This window comes from Apteryx mantelli, chromosome 10 (assembly GCF_036417845.1).
Source record: "Apteryx mantelli isolate bAptMan1 chromosome 10, bAptMan1.hap1, whole genome shotgun sequence".
In the NCBI taxonomy this organism is placed as follows: Eukaryota; Metazoa; Chordata; class Aves; order Apterygiformes; family Apterygidae; genus Apteryx; species Apteryx mantelli.
In genome coordinates, this window is record NC_089987.1 from 19,054,858 (window position 1) to 19,076,536 (window position 21,679).

General features: G+C 36.2%; 1 protein-coding gene across 3 annotated transcripts in view; it reads left to right on the top strand.

The window, feature by feature from the left end:
* Positions 1 to 21,679, top strand: part of FTO (FTO alpha-ketoglutarate dependent dioxygenase) — a 265,435-nt gene that overhangs the window by 102,601 nt on the left and 141,155 nt on the right. For all 3 annotated transcript variants that reach the window (XM_067302598.1, XM_067302597.1, XM_013941059.1), the window contains exon 8: positions 17,152 to 17,276. In XM_067302598.1, coding sequence (XP_067158699.1) covers positions 17,152 to 17,276 — 125 coding nt within the window. The remainder of the gene's footprint in view (positions 1 to 17,151; positions 17,277 to 21,679) is intronic.

Consider the following 21,679-nt stretch of genomic DNA (forward strand, 5'->3'; position numbering starts at 1 on the left):
TGAGAAAGAAGCAGCAGAGAGGGGCTACCTTGCCAAAAAGGGTAAATATTTATTTTTCCCCTGAGGTACTTTCCTGGTTTCTGTAGTTCTGGGAGGATTCATTTTCCCTCAGGGTCTAGATGCATCTTACCGAACCTGCTCGCTCTTGACAACTGGTTTGAGTCCACAGTTAGCAGCCTGCTGAGCAGACTGAACTACGCTGCTTTTCAGATGATTCCTTCGGTTTAGGCTGGGAGCACTTGAGCATGCTGTTGTGAGTAAGCTTACACTGCTCCTGTCTGGGCTAGTTCTCTCTTGTTTCCACAGCGACTTCTTAAGTATGTCCATTTAGCAGAGTATTCTTTGTAGCAATTCACTGTTAAAAGTAATTTGACAGTCGTCTTCATGAACCATACCAGTCATTGGCTGTTTCTGTATGGACTGGGGACTCAAAATGAGCGATGGAGTGCTAGGTTACTGAATCTATTACAATTTTTTTTGACAAGGTGGGGGAATTAATGTAGGTCATAGCTTAGAAATGAAGCTATAGGATACTATTGGTGTATTTAAAAAAGCAACAACAAAAGCAATGCATTTGTGACCCTTAGGATTTTTTTTTTTTTTTCTGGAAAAAGCACTGTCTTAAAGTTTATTGCAAAGTAAATGGTTAAAACTGAGCTGCAGTTACTTGAAAGAGACAAATATACATTCATTATTTCCTGAGTATGTTGTTTTTATGGGAAAGCAAAGGAAGCAATGGCTGGGTGTCATTAAGGAGTAGCTAGTGGAAAGTGGTGAAATGAGCAATGAGACTTGTAAAGCGTCATGAAAACTGAAACACCAGGGTACAAAGTACCGCTTATCCTCACAGATATGGATACCATATGGCAACATTAAGGGAAATGGAGAGTAAGAGACAAGCATCCTATTATTCCTCACACTTTCATTTGCTTGCTATTTGCTTTGGGCGAATGACTTAAGAAGTTGTGCATGAACCTTCTTCTGGCACAGCGTTTATTGACAAGGCACCTGTCTTCCCAGTCAGGTTCCTTGAAGTTTCTTTGGTGTCATTCCAGCCTTGGCACTTCTAATTATAATTTTATTGTTGGTTTTGTAATAGTTCTAAAGTCTTTTTTTTTCTTGACTGTTCCTTGGTTGAAATCTATATGCATTTTCTGCTACCCTAACCCTTTCTTCTCTTACAGCATCTCACTGAAACCCCTGAAGTCTCTTCTCTGCCTCTCTTTTTTCTTTGCTCTGCAAGTTGCCCTGTCTGGACAACTTTCTGCAACTCTCTTTTCTGTAGACAGACTCTCTGGAATCGAGTGGACTGACTGAAAGTACTTTAATTCCAGTTGTTAAAAGGACTGGGTTTCTGGAAAGACAGCTATGTGGTCCACATATCTTTCAAATGAGGCATAGAAGAGAGCCTTTATCAGCTCTATAGAACCTGCTAAAGCTGTGAAAAGACTTTTGTTGCCTTCTCAGCTGCTTCTACCTTCCCACCTCCTGAATTACACACTGGCCTAGTGGCCAGAGTTTTCTTCAGTTACAACTATTTTGTACTAATTTCTGATTTCTCTGAAATTAAAAGATCTTTCCTAAAAGAAATTGTGTTAACTAAGTCTACCAATATTCAGTAAAATTAGCTTAGTTCTAATAGTTGTTTAAAAACTAAATTCTAGCATCTTTCTCCTTTGCTCTTTTGACTTAAATGTTTGCCAGACTATAATTAAGAATTACCTCTTCTGATGATGCCCTGTAAAGTTAATGGTTAATTGTTATGACTGAAACAACAGAATATTGTACAATGTGTGAAATTGGAGACAGCACAGTTAACCTAAGTCTAAATCAATGCCTCTTGCACTGTTACTTACCTTGAAGCCATCTTCAGCTATTTTGGCTCACATCTTCTGAAAGGACCATTCCTATATATGGTTTTGTCCTCATTTAAGCTGGTGTAAATCAGCAGTCATTTGATTGAATTACAACAATATAACATGATTTTAAGTAAAAGTAGTTTCAGACCTCTTTTGTCCTAGCAATGGTTGCTGTATCAAGAGAAAACAAGAGAAGCTGCACAGAAAGGGTGGATGCCAGTGCAAGAAAATTGCACAAAATTTAACAGAGGATGTCAGGGAGCATGAGTTTAATGCTTTTTGTGTTGTAATTTTGAAAATTAATGCTTCATGTGTTATCAGGCTGTGTTGTGGGCATCTAGTGGCAATATCACAGATGATAAATTACCACTTCTCCTGCTGAAGCTGTATAACCCTCTCCTAATTTTAGCACCAAAAAGAAATGCAGTTTAGTGGTTTTCTGTTATGGAATTTAATGCAAATATTTGAATTTCACTGTGGTCTAGGTATACTAGTATTCTGAAAAGTATTTCATAGTTAAAGATCACCATTACACCAATAGTATTATGACTTCGTAGTGCTTTACTCGGTGGAATACTAGCCTATTTGTGTGTGTGTGGGGGGGGGAGTCCAGAGGACATCCTAACTTCTGTTTTCTAAAGATGTGCTCAATTTGACACACAGAGTATTAGAGGATAGAATCAACCTAATATATTTTCACTTTCAGATACAGATAAAAAACTGAAATGTGAAACTATTCCCACTAGAAATGTTATAAATCATACAAAATATATAAGCTTTCTTTTCTGACATACATCAAAGACATAAAACTTGGGAGATTAAAATATGTTTTTAATCCTGGTTTGATGAGCAAAACTTTCACTGTAATATTTATTATGAGAGGCTCAACTTGTGTTGCTCCTTCCCTTTATTCTGTTTATATATGACTTCCTTTCTTCCAAAAAAAGTAGGAAGTATCACTTTCACAAAGCCAAAGGATATTGCAATGGTTTGTTCATTTAAGCTGAATTGTAGGCCCACGTGGCAGACACAAACTTTTCTTTTATTGTCCTGGGTCCCAGAGGAAGAGCAACGCTTTCTGATGGCTTCCCATGAATGCCTTTCATTTGTGGAGGAGTTTCAGTGGCTTATGCTGACTATACAGAGATCAAACAGGCAGGAAAATTGTGGTTTTGAGAAACTTGGCCAATATCTTTGTTTTTTTTCTCAGAAGTTTTTCTTCTCTTACCTTATTTTTTCAGGACAATATTAGGATAATTAGTTGTAGTTGCTGATGGAAAAAAGCTTGTTGCATCATTTTCTGTTTAAAATTTAAGTATTTTCTTAGTTATTAGAAAATTTGTACATATGTATAAAGAAAATACTAACCATAATTGCAGGCTTTCTTTATTGTATTTGGAATCAATGGTATCCAAAATTAAGCTTTGAAAAAATGTTGTGGCTTCTTGGTCCTGCAATTTGATCTATATTGAGACATTGTGCCTGCAGAGTTTTGCTGAACTCAGACGGGTTCTGCATGGGCACAATGGTTTGTCGAACAGATTTGACTGTAGGATCTGAGCCACTGAAGTCTCTCTTTGTTTCAAGAAACAATTTTTTTTCCCAACGATTTTTTTTAGCAGTCTTCGTAAAGATTTCCTTTTTGCTTAACCATTTGCTTTACATAAGTATTTAGAAATAGATACGTAGACCATAACATCTTTTTAACTGGCTAATAGCATGTTCTGCTAGCGATACGCAATTTTCATTGTGTTGCTTATATAAAACCTCGTATTTTTCATGCAAGTTTATTTTTTTTGTTGAAGGATTATTTTAATAAAACTAAAATGGCTTAAGTTTCTGAAGTAAAAGACGAAGCATCTTTAGAGGTCAGATGTAGCTGAAACTTGAACAGCTGTACAACATGCATCCTAGATTGTTTTTAATTGTCTTCCCTTTCTCTAACAGCAGTAATTCTTGTTTATATTGTCAAGAACCTTTCCACTGAGCACAAGCGCACCATACTTGAAGGTCGCATGCTTAACCCCACTGCGTGGTTACAATGTAAATGGGCCCCCTTTGTTTTCATTAATGCGCGAGGGGTGGATGCAAGGCAAGGCTGTTCACAAGGCTTAAATAACTCAGTGTAAAAGTGTCTTAAAGAAAGCATATTTTGTCTCCGTACCACACTTGCTTTGCTTTGCTCTTGTGCATCCAACCGACAGCCAGTTTGGCCACGGATTTTTGTGTGTCATTTTGTTTTTGACCTGTGATACTTTTTTTTCTTTGCCTTTTTTTTTTTTTTAACTGAGGCAATGAATTCACCTAAAATAATAAAAAATGAAGACTCTTTTTCCCTTTCTTAATAGTATGTATTCAAGAAGGTTGTATGCAATGGTTTCTCTGTGTGTGCTGAATATAAAAGTGCTGAATGAACAAGGCAAGGAGAGACTATTATCTCTAGAAGATGAACCAATAATACATGCTTATCAAAGCAGAACACTGTTCTGAATACTGCAAGTTGTAGTTTAGTAGAATTCATGCCTACAGCAATAATACTTTGTGGATTTTAAAATTGTATTAATCAAGATAAAAAATTGGTTTTTGTTTAGCAACTGGCATTTGAGATGAAAACAGGTAGAGTTTTCTGAGGTTAAAAATTATTGTGAAGTTAAATTTGTAATATTTGGTTGTTGTATTTTAAAATTGGTATGCCATGGCAATAACCTGCTTTCAAAAATGCTTATCAGAACATTATTTCTCCTAAAAATAATTGTTATGTTCTTAGGCTTTGTATGCAGAAATTTTGTCTTTTTATTTTCTTCCAATTCATCTAAACATTCTATGTTCTCTTTCATTGGTATTCTTATTTGTGTGTGTGTGTGTGTGTGTATGTATGTATATATATAAAAATAAACTTACTATATCTCATTACATCTCCGGTATAAGAATAACTGTTGATTTGACTAACCATAGAAATTTAAACAGGATGACATCTGCCAACCTCAAAAAACCCTTATTTAACACTCAGGAACGTACTTATATTTTGATATTAAAATGCTTTTATCTGTTAATAAACACTTGAGAAGTATTCTTCTGAAGCAGAAAAATCAAATGTATATCATTTTAAGACTGTAAATAAGTAATACAAGAAACATAAGTCTTAAAGAATTCCTTTTTCTTGACAACAGAATTGCTGATGATCATGAAAACAATAATAAAATCTCCTTAAAAGACAATCGATTTCCTACTGAAAATGTTTCAGCGTATTTTTTCCTAAATGATTCTAGAGTTATCCCTGAATTTGATTTGGTAGTTCATATATCAAAAATTACATAATAAGATCTTACATAAAAACAAAAAAAAGGGAAAAAAGAAAAAAAATCAAATATTGAATAGAGAGCCCGGTTTCTGATGAAATGACATGTTCCTTTTTAAAAAGAAAAAAATTTATATACAGCACATGAACACTTTGGATTCTTGTCCACATAGATGATCTCTCTTCTGTGTGGACTCTGAATACTTTGATTTGCACTATAGCGTCATGCTAAAGCAGGATGTGGAGTGGATAGACTGTAATATTAAGTGGAGACTTAGCGCTGTGGTATAACTAGTTATGAGGTATCATTAAAGGTAGAAATTTTTGTATGAGAGAACACAGGTCAAACCCTCCTCCTCATACTGCTATTTTTTCATTGCTGTAGCAACACAGAAGACCAGAAAGCTTTCCTTTTTTTGTCTAGCTGAGAACACCTCCATGGTGGCACGTGCTCAGTATGTGTAGTTATTTCTGTTAGAGGATGCTTAGCCAGCATATGTTGATACATCCTTGACATTGCTTTAACTTTTACCAGTGGATTAACTGATCCTTCTCAAAGAGTGTAGAGGTGATTAGTCAGCCACCTTTGACCTCTCTCTTAAGTTGGACTTTGCAGCTGAACTTGAGAACCTGTATCTTATTTCTTGTGTCTAAGAAGCAAACATTAGTGAATGGTAACGTAGGAGCTGAATGAATAACAGAATATTCTATTTTCCAAATTGTATTGTCATAGTTTGAGCACATCATGACAATACATTTGTTACCACAAATGAATTCCCAGAATATTCAGCAAATGACTTTTAATTCAAAAAGTAATCGATGTGCATATATTCAGTGATCTGTTGTTCATTCTGTTTGTTTGTTTTCTTTGTTAGGCACATGAATCACATGACAAAGTTTATTTTCTGTGATTGGTTTATATGTCTTTTAGCAAAAATTGTCTGAATAATGATTTTTGATACACAGTAAAGTTTTCAAATACTTGGTCATTCAAACTTTAAATTCTTTCTCCAATGTTCATCTATAAATACCTGAATGTTCATGGAAAATGAATATGACAAAATCACAACATTTAGAACTTAGACTTCTAAATAAAAATATTTTTGGAAAAAGTTTCTTATGATTTATACACTTGTAGGTGACAGGAAGTAATTTTAAAATTTTCTGAACTGATTTATTTTTCCCCTAACCTATTTTCTTGTTCTTTTCTTGTGTGTACGTTAATTGTTGGGTTAATTGGTTGATAATCCTCCTTTTAAGAATGAACTAACCTTTTTTTCTCCTGAGGAGATAAACTAATTACTGAAAGCTGTATTGCTCCCTTCCTAAGGGTGTGGAAGAGCAAAAGTCCTTCCCCAAAATCAAAACGAAGCAAAAACGAACCTATATGAGAAGGAGGTCTGGGAATATTAATGGAAGGGAAGTAGTCCTTTGATAGCATGGACTTATCAACATGTTGGTATTTATATAGCCATAACATTAGATCTCCCTGATGAAAGGGAAACATTGCCAGAATGCAGATCAAACGTCCAGGGAGCGCAGCATAGAGCCTTCTCTTTTATGGGGACATAACTCTATCAAAATAGCATAATCAATAATTGGCTATAGTTCCCATTAACAGGTTTATAAAGTGTAGGTTCTGCAGATGTATAGCATTCAGAAGAACAATAAATAGCAAGAAAAGTTGCTAAGTTCCTGGCATGATGAAGGTAATCTAGGAAACAGAGTGTAAAAACAGGATAACAACTGTGGGAAGTGACCTACCTTTGGAAGAGGTGGAGGGCGACCTGTGTGGGTGTTATATTAATGCTTCACTTCTATGTTAGTGTACTGCAGTTAAGCAGGATCTGACAAAACTGTGACTGTGGGCGCACCATCTGTGTTGTGCCCAGATCTGTGGAAAAGAGTATATGAGCATACACGTCTAGGATTATACACAGTTTACTTTGGTTTTAATTTACTTTGATTTAGGAAGAGTGGGGTTGTTTTAGTAGTATTCTGAAAAAGAAGTGTAGGTTTCTGTTGAGCCTACAGGTTTGTAAACTCGATCAGAAATATTAATTGTAATGAAGGCTTGCCTTAGTTAGCATCTTAGAATGTACTTGGACTATTGAATTAATTTTGCAATTTTTTTTTCTTTTAAGTAAAAGATTTCTGTTGCCTATTTGTAGCGGTTAATAAGGTATTGACGTATTCACCTTAATCACTCATAATGGGAAATTAGTGTCCATATATAGCTGGCATATATACTATAAAGTTATATAGCTTCATGCTACAATAAGTCAAGACAAAGTGTGTAAAATTTTGTTCCTAAAAGTGCTCAGAGTACAGGAGAAGTAAAAATATGTACTTGCCTGCCCTCTCAGGAGAGATCTGTATTTTCTGTAAGTACTGCATTAGAGATTGGGACTATACATATTTTGGGTGACTGTTAGATGAGAGTTAACTTAATAAACTTCTCTGCATGTTCTCCTGTGTCAGGCCCCCATTTTTTAATTTGCTAATGTATTGCATTTGCCTGTGCACTTAAACTGCACACCCTCAACAGGTCTTCACCATTTGCATGGACTATAAAGTGCCTAGCACAATTTCAGATATAAAAATTTAGTCGTGTAATAAAACAAAATCATACGGGAAGATAGGCACTAAAATCGCTACCTGTTTTTCAAATGAGGAACAAGAATCATAGCTTGTGAAGTAGTGTATGGCCAAATGTCATTGTTCTGGTCAACCTCTTGCAATGACTGTTGTCTCTCTGTTTTGCTGCCTTCACAATGTCATATTCCCCATGCATTAAGTGAATATATATATAATATATTAGGTTCTCTTTGCCTTAATTTCCTGAGATCTTCCCAGGCGCGTGTTCTGAATTCTTTTTCTGTTGTTTTTGCCATGATGGCTAGTATGTACTACTGCCCTTACATGGATAGGAATTTTAAATCTACATGAAGGTGTGCCGTGGTACCACTGGGGTAGTGAAGCTGTTACTTTAGCCAAATGTGCCAAAGCTTGGCTTCCGAAACAAGATGATGTGAGTTCTGGTTTCACAGGGATGTTCGCAGGCACTGCGCAGTTAGTATTGTAAGGATGATGAAAGCCTTGAATCCCTTACGCTATTCCAAGACATGATTCAGCTGTAGGTGGCTATCTTGCATATGTACTAAATTATTATTCTGCTATGGCATGTGTCTCAGACAAAGCATGCCCGCAGGCACTTTTGGGCATAAGTGGATTGCTCTTTCATTTGATCGTAGCTAGTAGCTTCTTCATTCTGTAGTGTTTAACCCATTGTGTAACTTAATTTTGTGTATTTTAAATTATTTCAATAAAACTAATGACACTCAAAATATACCCCAAATATTTGCACACTTGTATTTTTATCAGACGTTGTGCTAGAAAGTAATGTGTCTAAGACAATAAATGGGTTGATGGCAACAGGTAATAAATAGCTTCACTGATGTGAGAAAAATGGTGGTGGTGTTCTAGGCTTTGAGTGGCTACTGAATAGATATTAAGGTTATTCCTTTTCAAAGAAATCAGTAATATTACACTAGTTAAAAGATAGTCACAGTGAAAAATGCAATCATAAATTCAGATTCTAGCACTCACTGTGTTCTGATCCTTCTTCATAGTTTTATTTATTTCATGCGGTATATAACAAATGAGCAGTGGGAAAAATTTGGACCTGGATCCCAGTTTGTATTTTGAGTGCCACAAAGAGTGGAGATGTATAGTTTGGAGATTTTGATACAAGTCTGCATCTGTAAATATTCTGAGAGGCTTGTAAGTCACCTACCATACTAGGGCTTGAGTATAAATTAGATCAGACAAAAGACCCTTGCTGACATGTAGAATTATTACAATTTCAAATAATAATTTCATTATTTCAATTAATTCAAACTAGCATTCATTTCAACCAGTGTTCCTTTCGGTGTTTGCTTCCCATTGTGAGATGACTGTACTACCAACTTCTGTCTTTGAAGCCCATAATTTTTGCCTTGTTTTTCCCTTAAGTCCTGCATAATATCTGATGATGTTAATTTTGGCATGCTTAAAAAAAAATAAAAATACTTCCAGAGTTCTCTTTAAATTCTTTTTCAACATGTAAGGTTCTTTATTGTATGACTCTTCAGTGCTTATTAGAAATGGAGCTTACTTGTTGATGATGAAGGCTCTGTCCACTTGCGGAGTTAACTGGTGCAGGTTGTACAAGGCGTGATTCAGTATCACAGAACGTAAGCTGTCCAGAGCGCACATTAGTGAAGCGAGTCTTGCATTGCATCTTAGCTCAACTGATTTCAACAACAGTAAATAAGCACTGAAGCATATACTGCTGTGCAGTGCTGCAGAACTTAAGTGTTCACCGTAACTACTGTTTGCATGTGACCAAAATGGGAAAAGGGAGGTGTATACAATGGAGTGAATTATAACAAAGAGCACTTTCTGCTTCAGTTCTTGTTCAGAAAACATATGTTCAGCCATGCAGGCAACAGTTGGGGTAAAGACACACTGTAGGTTTGGAAACAAAAGGCATGTTCTTTTCTTGCATTCACAATGTTTTCAAACATATTCACTTGTTAGGGACTAGCCTGTCAGCTGGATCTTCTTGCAAGTGTGATTTCTTTTTCCCGACTCCTTTCAAAAGCTTTTTCCCCACAATGTTTCACACTTCATATAATCCACTATGCATGGCAGGCCTGCTTCAGTCTTTGTGCTATTGATGTTTCAGAGGGCCATGCTCGGGGAGAATGTGGCTAAAGGGTAACCTTTCACTCACCCATACATCTGAAGGTGCTAAGCCACTCTCATTCCAAACATCTTGAGTGGTTCAGTTGCTCTTTCTTGATGGGGGGGGGTTATACGTCACCTTTAGAACCTTGCTGAACTGATTAGTGCAGCAAAAGTATTTTTTTTAAAGTGTTGAACTTTATACACTTTTTTTTTTTATTGGCAACTGAGTACTGACAGTCTTTCAGAGACCTATTATAATTGTGTTGAATCATCCAATTAAAAACAATGTTTTTTCTCCACTGGAAATTCATTCAGTTTTGACATGCCAGAATAATCTAAAATAACTTGGTCATTACTTTTGGATTCCTTTTCCTAAATATATGGTTGGAGGTTCTAGTGTAGGTACAGTTATATAGGTATAAAAGTAATGGTTATTTCCTTTCTTATGTAGGAATAAGCTCTAACTAGTTTAATCTATTTATCACATTTAAACTCACGCAGCTAGAAAATATACTGCTTAACTCCATGGTATAGTTAAACAGTACAACTTTCTAATGTAGACAAGACCTTAAGTTTCTTTGAAAATATCTATCTACTCTCTGTAGGTTTTTCTAGGTCAAACTACTCATCTATCAAGTCAGGTATTCATCCTTTGTTGTCAGCAGTGAATACCTCAAAGAGAGGCAGAGCTCCCTACATTTTAATGCATTTAGACTCATTGTATTTAGAGCTTAAGCATATGTCTAACTTTAAGCATTCTGCTCTGTAATTGGGTTCCCTGTGTGCTTAATTTAGATGTGCTGAAACACTTTAGCTAATTGTGTGCTACTGAATGTAATGGTGGGGGAGAATCCTTAATCTTTGTGACAGTGGTTTCATAACAGAAGCTTGAGACTCTGTTCCTTTTACCGTGCAAAAGTACAAATATTATATATCTTAAAATTGTCCAGATCTTTTCCCTCTTTTTTTTTAATATATAATGTTTTTATCTCGTTTAGTATTTTCCCTCGCTTGATTTTTCTCATCTTGGAACATGCCAGTATTTTCCCTATAAGTAAAAAAGGGAGAATGGTTATGGAGTTTCGTGTTGGCTTGTGGATTATTCATGTATCCTGTTGAAGTGTTGAAAGTGTTAGCTGAATTCAGGAGCCTGGGAAATTACCACTGAGGAACATCCAATGATCAGGATTTCCCACAGAAGACTTTTCAGAGCATGAGGATGACTTGGACAACTAGAAAATCCACAGACAAGAAAGCTCTGTGTAAATATTTTCTACTTGAAGGTGCCAACAAATACATCCTTGCCAACATATGTCAAAACTGCCAAAAGATCTGTGAGGTTGGGGATTAACTTCTTAGCAGTCATTTTAAGAGCCTTGAAAGGGAGACATTATTTAAACATTTTTCTCTGACTGAATATGACTGAAAAGATGTTAACGGTAGATAAAACTAATATAGAGTAGTTAATGATACTGACATGCATTCCAAGTCTGCACCTTTTTCTTGAGCTGTCAGACATCCTTGAGAATACTACAACTTTAAATTGGCCTTCTTTCTCAAATGAAATTTGATGATTTGTCTCCAGTCTGATAGAAGAAAGCACATGCTAGTGTATTGCTTTCTTTCAGACTTTTTTTTTTATAGGCTCTTTAAAGGTAAATTATGTTTTAGATGTTGTAGTGACTTCTCTGACTCTTAGGAAGAAAACAGTTAATAATAATTTCTTTTTTTTCAGCTCCCATGAGCTTGCCTTCATTGTACAGTTTGCATATAACAGCTAGTAGGAGTAGAATGTAGTGAACCTTAAACAAATCTATTAGGATCACCATGGCAAGAAACTTGGAAAATGGCAGGAAAAACGAACAATGATTTTGTAAACCCTCCAAAGGTCAGAAAAAGGCTTTCAGTAAGTATGCAGAGGCTAGAAATCAAATCTCATTTCCTATCATAAGAAACCAGTTGTTTTAGCAGCAGTGGTTAATGTACTGTACGTGAAAGATTTAAGACTAGTTGGAAAGCTTTGCTTCTGTTTTATTAGGCTGCTATTGAAAAGCCAACAGCATAACTTCAACTAGGTGCTTTGAGATTTCTTAATGGGCTGTCAAGGGCAAGACACCAGGTCTGTGCTATACTAGCTCTTTCCTGTACATTAAAACAACAGGGGCCAAATGATCATATACAGAAGTATGAATTACTTGATGCTTTCTCTGTTCCATATGGTCAGCCATGTCTTTGGCAATTAATCATGTACAGAATCAGTTGAGTGCTCTCTGAAGCATTGAAGTCAACATTTAGTTGTACCTGTGCCAGTGGGGCAGTGGGGGTTGCAGGCGTAAAATAGCAGGATGAAGAGCTGCTGGCGCCGAAGTCAGAGCAGCTGGCTTCTATAAACAACACTTTTTTCCTCTTTAACTTTTTTTTTCTTTGCTTTCTTTGACAAACATGAGCCATTTTTCAATATCATCCAAAACATGAGAGTTGCTGAGTGAAACTTTGATATCTGGCATAGTGGATTAATAAACAAAAGGCGGAGAGCTGAGTTTAATGTGCCCAAATTGTTGGGTGATAACATAAAACATACTGGCTGCTTGCATCATATCAATGAAAATGGGTGCATTTACTCATATTTTAAGTAAAAATTAAAAAAGTAAAGAAGAAAAGAGGGGTGGTTTGTAATCAATTACTAGCTTTTTTATTGCATAGAAATTATGACATGTTAAATTAACATGGCTTAACAGATTTTAGGGCGTTTTTTCTCTAAAAGACACACTTCTAGTTGTACAGACTTTCATCGGAATACTTTTTGCACTAATAGCAAAATGAAATCACAAAAATAGCAAGGAAAGATACAGAAAGGCGTTAACATTTTTAAGTCCTGCTTACAGATTTTAAAACCTGCTTTTTTCCTTCCTGTATTAGTTACTGATTATTGAGCGTCATCTGCTATGCTGAAGTAGAAGAGATTAGTAAAGACTCAGAAGTTTATCCTATTTAAACTGATGGTGAGGAAATTAAATCTTAACTCAGAGTAAAAATCTCATTTGTTGACCCAATAAAGTGGGACCAAGAGGCAAACTGTCCCAAGTGCCACTTTAGTTCAGACTGAAAGGCTAATTTGTTTGACAGAATATTAGGCTTCATGTCTCCAGTTGTACAATGTTTCTAGTCTTAAGTCTACTTCCTTGAAAGGTCTGTATTGAAGGAAGTAAAATGTAGCCATAATGGGACCGCTTGTATCTTGACTGAATGTATCCTAGGTAAATACCAAGACATGGTTATAAGAGTTCCCATTCAGTGCCATGTCACTGATTTATTTTGTTAGTGGGAAGGAGAAAAATACTACATTGCTCTCTCAAAATCTTATCTTACTACCTCCCTTTGTTGCACAATGAAAGAAGATGCTCTGATGGCTGTTGCCTGCTATGTCAGCAGAACACTGGATCTAGTTCTGCCATTTTACCAGGAGCAAGGTAAAGGATATAATTTGCTCCACACAATCTTTAACACGGAAGGCCAGATTGGCAACTGGTATAAATCTGCATATATAGCTTTGGCTATTTTGAGAGATGGGGTATGTGTTTGTTTTAAGACCATGCCATTTGGGTTTTGCAAAGGAAATGCCCTAAATACATTCATAAATTTGTAAGGAAAAATGGGGAAGATTTGCTGAAAATATTAACCGTTCTATTCTTTAAAGAGACATGCTGGGCAATAAGACAAGAAGTCACTTCCCCCTAGTGATAGGCAGTTTGTGTAATCTCTTTGCTTAGGTTGTCCAGGATATGTTTTTGCCAGCTCAGGAAGCAGAAGAAAGAGAGTTTCAGCAATTTGTAAACATTACCACCCTCAAGAATCTCTGCTAACACAGGGATGAGATAAGACAGGCTGTGGGGCTGGTTACATTGTTTGTTTATTCTACTGTCCTGTGGTCCCAAGTGTGTTGAAAAACACTGAGTCAGTGTTGAGTCCAGTTTAAAAATCTGAAAGCTTCACTCAGCATTGGGCAAAAGGGGCCTCTGTAGACAATTATCTGTCATTAAGGAACATTAAAAGAATTGAGACACAGGGTCAGATTTTCTTTGATGGGATGTGCAACTATAGTGATGTTCAAAAGAAGGTCATTCCTGCCCTTTAGAGCAGAGGTGGTATTGGCTGGATTTCTGATGGATTTTTATCAGTGTTGATGTGAGGAAATGGCTTTCCCAGCTGATAACATCTTTGACCGAGTTTCTTGAACCCTTGACCTTTATCAGTCAAAGTATATATTGAATCCTCTTGTTAAAAATAAATCCGAAAACAAGTTACATGGAAAAAAAAAATCTTACAAAGGAAGGTGTTTTATAATATTATTTTGCCCAGAATACTGCTTTATGTTTTACAATTTGGGAATTTTTATTGAGACAATAAGAATAGCCAGTTATTAAGAAATACCTCTGTAAAAGCTGCATATCAAGTCCTGCACTCGCATTCCAGGTAACCTTACTGCCCTCAGCACTCTTAGGAAGGGAGTAAATCAGTTAAATTGCTATGTATTGTTGTTGTGCGTTGCTTAATAGTACTATTTCACCCTCAAGGTAGCTGCGATTGTGCTCAGAGGGCTCAGTAAGAAGGCATTTATGATCTCAGTGTCAAACTATGAGTCTGACTAGAACTATGTACATCCCACATAAATGAAAGGCATTAACAGAAGTCTGGGGCAATATAATTATGTTAAATTTCCAGAAATAAGATGAAGCTGTAGGTTATGGGTAGACAGTAGACTGGAGTACCAAGGCTGTAATTTGACCAGACCATCAGAATTCATACAAAAGCACTATGCATTTGTGAATATTTGGAGAAGTGGTCACTCATCTCTTCTGAGTGATAACTCTCCCACCTTTGACATGTTTGATAGTTCATCACATCCTTTTTTCATCAAATTTTAACTGGAAATTCCTTAGGGACTACCAGCTCTCCATGGTTTTTACTTTGGGAATCACCTATTTAGGGGACCTTGATTTTTGTTGCCTGCAAATAATTATACTTCCAGCTTTATGGTGCATAGCGTCATGAAACTGTGGCTTTTCTACAGTCTTGGAGAAAAGTAGACTTGTACACCATCACTAGCTTTACCATTTCCTGAGGAATTTCCCACCCTGTTGTGATTCATAAGGCCACACAAGAATTCCAAATGGGAAATGCTGTGCTGTGACCTGGTAGTATGTCTGATCATGCTATAATACAGAGATAACCTCCACCTGCAGTGCTGTGTCAGAAGTCTTACACACAGTAATATAAAAGTTTCAGCCTGAATAGGTATATTTAATCTGAAAGACAAAGAATGCTAATTTTTATCTATTGAAGAATGTCCTTCTCTTCTTCTCGTGCTGGTATGGTCTTAACGCCTTAAAGTCCTCTGTCAGATTCTGCTTTGAACTGCGCAGTTGCTGGAAGCGAGCCTTAGATCAGGACTGTTGAAATTGGCAGATACTAGAGCTTGTGGAAAAGATGTAGGTCAATGCGAGGGAAACCTATGTCAAGGAATCCTTATCTGAAAATGCTCTCTGACTTTTTGTTTGCTTTCTAATGTCAGAGCAGGGTCAAGAATGTGATCTTTACAGTTAGAATTTGGGGGGGGGGGTTGTTTTCACAAAAACCTGGCCTTTTTGATAGGAGGAGTAGTTCACTAAGATGGGGTAATGTGTTTTGGTAGAACAACTGATATAGTTGGGAAAAAAAGGATACTTTCTGGGTGTTGTCACTTGATATTGGTATAATAAAAGTATTTTCTCTCTCTATGGACCTCGTGCTTTTCTCTTGGAACCATCACGGTGGTAACAATGCTGCTGCTACTTTACGTACTTTAGAAAGTATATAATCAGAGTATTATTCTTTCTAGTGGAAAAAAACTGTTAGACCAAGGATAGATTTTCTGTTTTCACAAACTAAAGGTAATAGCAACCACCTATCTCACAGAATCCCCAGAGGAATTTTAGTGTGTGTACATTTGGGCAGGGCAGAACATAAAGTATACTCTGATGTTTAGGAGGAAGCTATATGCTCTACCTTTTTGTCATGTTATTCCCATGAGAGAGGCCATGCTGCTGGTAGCAGTTGCAGTTATTAGGCTTTGGTTATACTTGAGTTGTGTTTTCAAGCTCCTTTCCAGAATTGTTTGGGTTAGAAACCTATTTTTAGACTCCTTTATGGGAAAAAACAGGCTTGTGCAAGTAGTCTGTCCATTCAGTCATCCTTCCCCCAAAAGCATTTAGATACTTTGGTCTGTTTGCATATCTGACAGAAGGTTAGAATATCGAAGGTAATCAAGTGAAAATCAGTGGCTGGTTAAGAAAGGAGAAGCAAATAAATTATCCCCACTGAAGGAAGAGTCTGCAGCCTGAACTCCAGTTGTCTGTTGTGGCTGGACTGCTGCACATCCAGTCAGCAGATGTACACACTGGTCAGCATACATGGTGTTAGAAACGAGCATCAGCATGTGCTGTTTCCTACCAGTCCAGAGATGGTAGTCATGGGGAGGTGCTGGGAAAAGAAGAGAAGGAAACTGTGGGGGAGTTAGTAGTAGAAGGCAAAGGTGGAGGAGGGGAATTGGAGTTGCCTTTCTGGGTGGGTGAAGGACACAGATCTGCAGTTTCACTGGTTCGCCTGTTGATGCAATATCTGGAAAGGCCAGTGTCTTTTGGTCTGCAGACATGGAGTGAGATCTTACTCCAAAACTGACTAAATCCATTCATTGCATAAGTATCTTTCAGTAATTTATGATTTATTCCATAAATGAAAAGCTACTTCTTTACTTGAAGTTTTTTATTATTTCATGGTAAAGAGAACATGGGGATATCATTAGAAATTCCTTTCAGAAGATACAGTACAAATGGGAATTTTCTTCATTAGCCCCAGCAAGGATTAAAGGGAAGGGGAAAATCCCCCAAACAAATGCTGTATTAAGAGAAAGACTTCTGATACTATTTAACACAAGAAAACATTAAAAAAAAAGTCTTGAGAAAATGAGAGCTAGAATGCACAATGTCTTGTTGTGTTACTTAAGGCAACAAGATTTTAAGACTTACTGTATGTGCCATGTACATTGATTAAATACCAAATATATGGTGGCCATTTTGACCATCATTTACCGTATTGATGTCAGCAGTGAAACTGTAATAAAAAAGCCATTGATTTACTGTCTTTATTTGCTTATGGGCATTTTATTAATTTTATACATTGTTTCATATTTCTGGATTATAATTTTCATGCTTTTTTTCTTTTAAGACAAGCCTGGTTCTCTGTGAAGTTGGAAAAGAAGATCAAACTGTGGAACAAAGGAATGAAACCATCAGTTGCCTCTTGCTAGTTCTTATTGAACGACAAAAGCTACGTAAAGAATGGACAGCAAGGTGAGAAATTTCGGAAAAATAATGTGATTCTGAAATGAGAAACAAGCATATCAAATATGCTTCTATAGCACTTCAGGGGTGGGGGGAAGAAAGCAGCTTGATATTAAAAAAAAAAAAAAAATTACTGTTCTGTTAGCATTTTTCTTTGAATTGAATAGCCAAATGTTCTATTTCTGAGTGCAAACTATTGATAATAGCTTGATAGGCAGCATACCCAACTGAAGATTGCTATCACTTTAGAAGCCCTAAGGTTTTCCTTATATTGCTGACAATATCACCAATACTCCTTGCTGGCATGGATATGGTAGATGTGCTTTTGTCTTTCTTGCTTGCTGTGTGTTGATTCTGATCATCCTGGCATTTTCTCATGGTGTCTTACTGGTATTAACCAGATTGTGTTGGGTGAGATCAGCATGAATGTACTTACTGCTAGAATTCAGATCATATGACTATTTTATTCTACTTGAGTTCTTAAATTGAATGTATTACTATGGTGTAAAAAGCAGGGGATGTTGCTAACAATTCTAAAAAGTTGTGTATGTTTTTATTTGACAAAGTTTATTTTACTGGAAGGTAGTCAGATGAATGCATTTCATAAACAACAGGTGTGTCATATTTATAGTTCTTTCAGATATGTGTGAATTCAAAAGAGAGAATTTCCACTATATGCCATCTTGTGTTCTTCTTGCAGCTTCCTTCCTCTGTTTAGCTGCTGAGGGAGTCAATCTCACCTTTTTTTCACATCTACTTCTAAAACCTATAGATTATACATTTCACAGTCTCCTATTTTACATGATATTTGTGCGTTATTTCTGATATCTGATTACACAAATGAAAAGATCTAACAGTCTGTCAAACTTTTACTCCAAATGTACAGCATCCTTTGAAGCCAGCAGAAGTCCTGTGCTTGCAGTTAAATGCAGTTCTTGGCCCAATGTATATTTTTAATGAGACTGTTAATCAATAGTAGTGCTTAATTAGCATGATTTTTATCTGCCCTAGCTGTGCCTGTTAAGTGAGTTCTCTTGTATTTTTAATATATAGCTTTGTAAAGTTCCTGAAGATTCTCTGAGATTGACTTTAAGATGCCAATTGTAGCTATTGGGTTGGACACTTGATTGGGTTTGCTATTCTCAATGATTATGGTGAATGGAGCTGAAACAAATTAGAAACTTTAGAAATTAAACCCTAGTACATAGTACCAATTATTATTACAAATTAAGGGCCTTCTTTAATAAGCCTGCTTTCTGATGGATATGGGATGCTCATTTGTATACTGATCAGTTAAGAGCTCAGAGTGGAAAATAACTCAGCCAGGTGGGTCTGTAATGTTCTTCAGATTATCATGTGGTTTTAGAGTGTTCCTTTTAAGGAATTTAAGGGATTTTTATTGTGTTTTTTTTTTCTTCCATGTTCCATTGCTGTACTTACTAAATAATGCAAATGATTTGACTATATTGGAAACTGGGTGGATTGCATGAGGGTTTTTCATGGGACACATACTTCTTTTGTGAATCAGAATAGAAGGCTTTCTAGAGAGAGGAGATGGCTAAACAGTTGTAATGAATGGAATATCTTTTCAGAATTTTAGTTTAACAGTAATTTTCTAATATACCAAATCATCAGGAATCATGACAAAAAAGACCTGTTTAAAAGTAATCTTGTTACAGTGTTTCTGGCCTCTGCTTACTATTCACAGTTTAATCAGAAGCTGGAGCCAATGCTGCAGTTGTAGACATAGTCTAGTCTCTGGCACAAAATGCTGAAGCCCTTGCGTGGGGGCGGGAGAGGCTTAGATGCAGACAAAGTGCAGGCCCCCTTAAAACTAAACACCTGAAAGAAAATTTCAAGAGCACTGTGCCTTGAAAGCTCTGAAAGAAAGCGTCCTTTGAGTATTAAATATCCATAATGCTTTTTCTTTCCATTTGATGTTTCCCATCCCAGTGACCTATCTGGGAGTCTCATCCATATGATCTGCATAAACAGGCTGTTACCATGCACCTCACTTTACCTCATCAAAGCTTCAGCTAGATGTCTGGAATGAAGCACTGACTGTGGTAGCCGTCAAGCATACGGTGGTGAAAGTTATAAAACGTTGGCCGTGGTACTAGCAGGGCTGCCCATGTTTTAGAGATCAGCCTATTGTGTACTTTGGAATTACATGAGAAAAATGTGCTTGGACAGGAAATAATTAGCACTTGTCAAAGGGCAGGCAATAGGTTACAGTATTTTACTTTCAACAGGCTATCAGGGGATCAGCTAGATTAGATAATAGAATTTTTTTCCTCTGGAAGTTAAATACAGATGACTCTAATTACCTTACACTGTGCATTAGAGAGCACATTATGAACAGTACAACTTCAAGAAATTTAGGTCAACTAAGGGAGAGCAGCTGGCAAAAACTTTACTCTGCACTTAAGTCTTCACAGAGCTATGTAGCCATTGTGTTGTTTCTTGGGTTTCACTTGCTTCATTGGCACCTTAAATAAAAAATAATAATAATAATAATAAATAAATGGTGGGAGCTGCTAATACAAACTGACTGAACTCATAAATTCAGCCTTTCTCAGAGAAAGGTATCCAAACTTTTTTGATGTATCTATCTGTCTGCTTGGGTAAAGCATGTCTCCGAATGGTTTGCTTTAAGTTGTACCAGTGTTTCTGCATATTAATCTACTGAAATTACTATAATTTTATTTATCTCAGCTCCATAGTCCAAAACACATGGTTGTGCACTTAGTGTTATGGCTTGCCATTTCAAACACTTGTGACTCGAAGAAGTCGTCAGTGTCTTAAGTATCTGAGCAGGTCTTTTAGGGATTCAAGTTGTTCTGTACTTCAGGTAGGACTTGGTGAATGTCCTGTAAGTGTTAAAAGAAACAGTCCAGAGTTTCTAAAGCCTCAGATTTGTTTATACTGCATGATCGTGTCTGATGGGCAGGTTGTTATAGCTGTTAAAGAGGTGCTCTAGCCCTTTGAACTGACCCCTTCTTGACCTCTGCCTATAAAAGGTCAGTGTTCAGCTTATAAAGTAAGGGGAACCTTAGCTTCTACTGTAGCAAAAAGAGGGTAAAGAGAACAGCTGTGAAGTTTGGACTGACCATGCAAACTGGAGTAGACTTTTTAGGGTCACTGTATGATAATGAAAATTGTTACCAAATTATATGGAAATTTAACAGCAATAGTGGGAAAGAGAGGGTGGAGTCCAATGCATTGGGTTTGATAAATGAAGTGTGAAGTTACCCATCTGGCTCTAGACAGCCCTCTTTTTCTCTACGAAAGGGAAACGTTTAAGAATAACCATGGTACATCTAGAATCAATGACCCATACAGAAGGCTGGAATAGATCAAGATTTAATGGTGACTGTGGAAGAAATTATCATTTGAAAAGTGAGACAGAGGATGAAAAAGTACAATTTAATATCTGCACCTGATTCATTTTCAAAAAAGATCATAATATTTTTTAGCCCACTAATGATGCTATTGACATTTTTCATTATACTTTCTTTAAATGTAACCAAAAAAGTTATTTTATCATGCAGTAACAGTTTGGAGAAAAGAGTGCTTGAATTTTAAGAGAGAATTTTGTGCTTTCCTTGGCCTGTAAATGCACAGCAGAACTCGACAGTATAGTTCAATAAAAATTGTATATCTCATTCCTCCTCTTAATGGAATTTGTATCATATTATAATAATATTTTCTTTAAGGTTTGTTAAGTTTTAGTTGTTTTTGCTATATTTTTCATATAAATACATTTCCTGCCAAACTAATTTGTCATCAAGAAATCAATGATCGAAGATTTTAAAAGTTAATGTATAATTACATTGAAATTATTAACTACTAGTAAAAAAAAAAAAAGTGAATCCATTATTATAATAAATCTTTTTCATGCAAATATTTTATTAGCCTAAAATATAGTTGTTAGGAAGCAGATTCTGGTGTCTGTTAGGCTATTTCCCTGAGTGAAATTTGCAGTGACACTACTTCTCTTAAAGAAAATTCAGTCAGGTATTGCGAAGTGTAAAGTTTTGGAGAGAGACATAATGAAATAACAAGCTTATTGATAGGAAAAATAAAATTATGTATGATGGTTGTATTTTCTTAGTGCTACTTAGTAAAATTCTGAAATCTTTATAACAGAGTTCTCTCTAAGCTCTTATGGAATGACAAGTTAACATAGTGAAAACAGAATAAAGATTCGATAAATAATTTGGACCAGAGTAAACATAGAATTCTTCTGAGACGAGATATTCGTATGAGATAAACAGCAGAAAAATGTTAATTGATTATATCTTTTAAGAATCAATAGCTTAAATCTGTGGCTTATTGGAATAACACAATGAGAAAATCTATTTTATGAGGCCATTACTACAACCAATAACATTTGGTAGATCAGATCATTG